The sequence below is a fragment of the Coenobita brevimanus genome, chromosome 109, assembly GCF_032717465.1.
Source record: "Coenobita brevimanus isolate Jiangsu-jjx chromosome 109, ASM3271746v2, whole genome shotgun sequence".
In the NCBI taxonomy this organism is placed as follows: Eukaryota; Metazoa; Arthropoda; class Malacostraca; order Decapoda; family Coenobitidae; genus Coenobita; species Coenobita brevimanus.
This window is the reverse complement of record NC_137062.1, coordinates 19,105,495-19,110,271: the sequence shown is the minus strand read 5'-3', so window position 1 is coordinate 19,110,271 and position 4,777 is coordinate 19,105,495. Positions and strand designations below refer to the sequence as shown.

Sequence of the window (4,777 nt, the reverse complement as noted above, 5' to 3'; positions counted from 1 at the left end):
AATGAGATATGCATACACAACAAAAACATATACCGTATAAACATATACCCACGTACAGACATGTCATACATACACATACATATGCACACATATATACATACATATACACACACATATACATATACATACATATACGTACATACACACATACATATATGCATATATACACACACACATACATATATATACACACACATACATACATATACACATATACATACATATACACATACACACACATATATACACATATACTCATACATACACATACCCATACTGCATCCACCCATATACACACACACACATATATACATATATGCACATACATATACAGACATACCTATATACAAGGACGTATAGAGGTGATGTGGGATTAAAATATATGAATTGTGTTACACTGCACAAGCGAAACCTGAGAATTCATTGATCACCTTTTTAAGGATAGAGGGCTGTAAGAAGTGTACCAATAGATCATCTCTACTATTTGAGGAACATAATTCTCTGTATGGTTTAACATATGGACACTCAGCAATGTAGTGCTCTAAGTTGTGCTTTGCGGTCTCTCCACATACTCTGCAGTTTCTAATCACATTGCTACCTGACTGTATTATTTCCCAGAGATATCTATATTGTAGTCTAATTCTACTGTAGGTCGTTTGCTGCCTTCTGGTAGTAAGTTTTACACTGACATAGTCAGGTGCCTTGTGCTTTGATATTGATACATAATTTCTGAATGTTACGTGTGTGTTTTTTATCTTTTCTAGGTGTTGGCTGTACTGTTGTATAACTCTAGAACCTATTTTAGCTTGGATTCCACTCACAGGTAGGGCGAATTTATAGTCCACACTATCTTTCAGTGCCCCTTCTCTCGCTAGAGCGTCTGCGCGTTCATTTCCTATGATACCACAATGAGAAGGTGCCCATATGAAGTCCACTGATTTACCATTTCTCTGTATCTTATATACAGTACACCAGTGCACGTATTCTGTCAGCCTGAAGTTGGTACTCAGGTGATCTTGACTGCAGAGCCTGTAAAGCGCCGAGGCTGTCAGACACTATAATAGCATCTTCATCTTTTCTTCTTGCCGTTGCTAAGGCATAGGTTATTGCGAGCATCTCACATTGGGTGACTGAGCTCCCGTCACTGAGACGCATCGATATTGCACCACCCTCTTCCTTCTGCTCTCCATACCACGCAACCCCGGAGCCCGCTCGTCCATCTTCCAAGAGGGACCCGTCGGTGTAGTAGATCGTGGAATCCCCTGGGAGACCATTGAGCCTGTGCAGGAAGTCCTGTCTGAAGAGAGGGGCAGGCGTATCTGCTTTCTTGTGGGAGAGATACGTTAGAGAGAGATTTATCTTCAGAGCTTGCCATGGTGGGAGGGGTGTTACAGTGTGCCGATTGTTATCAATATAGCCATGTACATTAGTTTCACAAAACAATGTCTTAATTGCCCTAATCCACTTATTATTTGAATGCACTCGGCTTGAGTGAAATACTGCATTATAGAATGCACCATCATCCCTTGTGTTCAATGAGTTGATGACTTGTTTGGTGGCTATACTGACTAATCTATGTTCAATCGTTGTAAATCCTGCCTCTAACCTGATTGATTCTCGTCTAGCTGACATGGGGGAGCCTAATATGGCTCTTATAGCCTTGTTCTGGATGACTTCGAGTCGTTTGATGCTGGTCTTAGTCAACGGGAGGAGAGGACTGGCACTATAGTCTATGACTGATCTTACCATAGTAATGTACAGCTGTCTTACGAGTGGTACTGTGGACCCAACATTGCCTCTTGCAACCCTTTTAAGCAGTGCTAGTCTTGACTTTATCTTTTGTGTAATCTTACTTATTTCGTCACTGTGTTGGTTGGTTTTACCTAGGAGAATACCCATGTATCGATAGGTTTAACTTCCTCAAGGACTTTTCCCTGTATTCTAAGGTTTCCTCTGTTCTTTCCCTTCCTGTGTAGTACTTTGGTCTTCTCTGGTGCTATTATAAGTCCTATGCTATTGCATGTTTTAGAGAACTCCTTAAGAGCTCTTGTCATTAGATTACGTGTGTTGGCCTGTATTACTATGTCATCTGCATATATAGTGAATGTGACTCCCTTGATGTTTATTTTTCCGATTGTATTCATGATGATGTTAAAAAGTGTAAGTGACAGGACTCCTCCTTGTGGTGTACCTAACTGCATTTCTTCCCATCTTGAGTACACCCCTTCAAAGTATACACAGCTGTATCTGTCAGTTAAATACTCCTGTACTATTCGTAAAGTGTCCCATGTGTCATTGATGCTAATTCGATGAGTATTATATCTGGGTTAGGTCTATCAAAGGCCCCTTTAAGGTCTACAAAAACTGTGTATCTTTGTGTGATGCCTGCCTTAACCCTGTGTATGCATTGATGTGTTCCCCTCCCAGGCAAGACATCGTAGGGACACTTGGCTAGTTTGGGTTTCACGACGTGCAGAAGCCTGTTGAGCACAATCCTCTCAAAGAATTTGCAGAGACACGATGTTAAAGATATTGGTCTATATTCGCCTGGCTTTCCTGGTTTCGGTATAGGAACAATTATGGCTTTCTTCCATGCTTTGGGGATGGGTCCACCCATCCAGATCATGTTGTACAGACGAAGTACAGGATTGCCCTTGATGATAGTTAAAAACTTGATAACTGCATAGGTGATTCCGTCCATCCCAGGTGCTGTTGATCCTTTTGTTTTGAGACACTTCCTAAATTCCTCTTCAGTGACAGGTTTGTCATCCATCTCATGTGCCCTACCTACTGCATCACGTAGCTTGTTTGTCTTTCTTTTGACTCTTTTTCTACATGAATGTCTTACTTTAAGTGGTAGGTTGTCTTTGCAGGATACAGACGACCAATGTTTTATGAGTTCCTCTGCTTTTGCCGTCGGGTTACTGTGTAATGGTTTGCTTTTTTTCTTTCCTTCGATGTCATCGATCTTCCTCGCTATTTCTTGTTGTGGGGTTTGATGATTGATGGTTTGAAGGAAGTTGGCCCAGTATTTGTCTCTTGCCTTGAGCTTGACCTGCTGAACCTGTTTCTCCATTCTTTTAAAGATCGTCAGGTTTTCAGGGCTCGGATTATTTTCCCATTTTTTCTTTATTTTCTTATATTGCCTGTTTATTCTTTTAACTGCCTCATCACAGTTGTACCATCTCTTGATCGCATTTGGCTGACTTCTAGGCCCTCCTTTTTTACTGGTGGTAATTGCTGACTCTAGGTTGCTTATAAGGTCTTCATTGAATTGGTCTGTTGATAGAGGTGTGTAGTTCTCATACCAGAGTTCCAGCTTACTCTTTATCATGTCCTTCTGCTTGGTGGGGATTGTGATGTATTTCTTAGGTCTCATTATTCTCCTAAAGGCTGTAGTGATTTCTATTTCGGCATACAAACCAAAGTGGTCGGAGGTAAGGGTATCCACAACTTCACTGCTGTTATTCAGTCCTGGGTCATTGATTGTGCATATATAATCAAGCCTGTTTCCCTGCATGTGTGTCGGTTCTGGTTGGCTGAGTAACTTGATTACGGTATGTGTGCTCGTGAGGTGTGAATATAGGGTGACTCCATTTGGGTTGGCTTGTCTAGTAGCATTACTGCCTAACCTTGGATGTACTGCATTTAGATCTCCAGCGATTATCGTAAGTACTGTACATCGCTTGTTTGAAGGTAAGCCTGATCTAAGTCGAGCTTACCCTGTCCTATATATGCATTGACAGCCTGAAAGAGCTCTCTCCCTCTCTCATCTGTGATGCCTACTGTGAGTGTCTGACTGTCATCACCGAGAAAGAATATGGGGTTAAGCCGTGTTGGTATGGTATTCTTGATGTAGGTAATTAGGCCCCGATGTCTGGTGTAGGCGTTGCCACTGCATCGCCTCTCAAAGCTGTCAACAGTGAAGTGATGGTATCCAGATAGGTCCAGCTTGTCATTATTATCATGTTTAGTTTCCTGGAGGCAAATGATATCGATGCTGTTTTCTAGCACAAACTGTTGTAGTTCGATGTACCTATGTTTCAGTCCGTTGATATTCCACGTCAGTATCTTGAGTGGGGAGTTATTGGTCACTGTCATCCTGTGTCTGGTCAGTGCTGCGTGCCGCATGAGTGAGGTCTTTGAGCTTGTCAAGTGCTTCTACTACTCTGGTGATGGCTATGACATATTCTGAGTCTGGTTGCAGCGATGATTGCTTTAGAGTACTTCTCACAACCTTCATTGATAAGTCTTTTGGTCAGGGAAGCCTCCTGTTTATAGTGTTAATGGCTTTCTGGCATTGCTCTGGTGTGTATTCTAGAGGGGCGATGGATACTGATGCGCTGTCTTGCTTATCCTCATTATCACTGTGTCGTGAGCAATGTTCTTCATTTGGGGATGTGTCATCTTCTTTTTCATTTTCGTCATTGTTTTGTGAGTGTCGTTCCTTCCGTAGATCTGCGATAGTTCTTTCCAGGTCGGCAACTTTCTTCCGCAAATCGTTCGTCTCCGTAGGGCCCTCTTCATTTTCATTCTTGTCATTTCGTCGTGAGTGTTGTCCTTTCTGTAGGTTGGCGATGGTGATCTCCATGTCAGCAACTTTCTTCCTCAGGTTATTCATCTCTGTGAAGTTCTCCTCAATTCGCTTAATTGCGTCACACATACTTTCTATTTTGCTGTTCATACTGGAGTATGTTGCATCAGGTTGCATTGCCCATGGTGGTGCCGGGAAGTGGTTCTGGTTATGGAGTGGGGGTTGGGCAGACGTGGGAGAGAA

At 42.2% G+C, this 4,777-nt stretch overlaps 1 protein-coding gene across 1 annotated transcript; it reads right to left on the bottom strand.

Moving 5' to 3' along the window:
- Nucleotides 1-2,269: 2,269 nt before the first annotated feature.
- LOC145417091 (uncharacterized) lies at nt 2,270-4,101 on the bottom strand. Its single transcript, XM_080285884.1, has 2 exons — nt 3,723-4,101; nt 2,270-3,474 (listed from the first exon to the last, which is right to left on the bottom strand). Exons 1-2 carry the CDS (start codon nt 4,099-4,101, stop codon nt 2,270-2,272), a joined length of 1,584 nt encoding a protein of 527 aa, XP_080142010.1.
- Between the last annotated feature and the right edge of the window lie 676 nt (nt 4,102-4,777).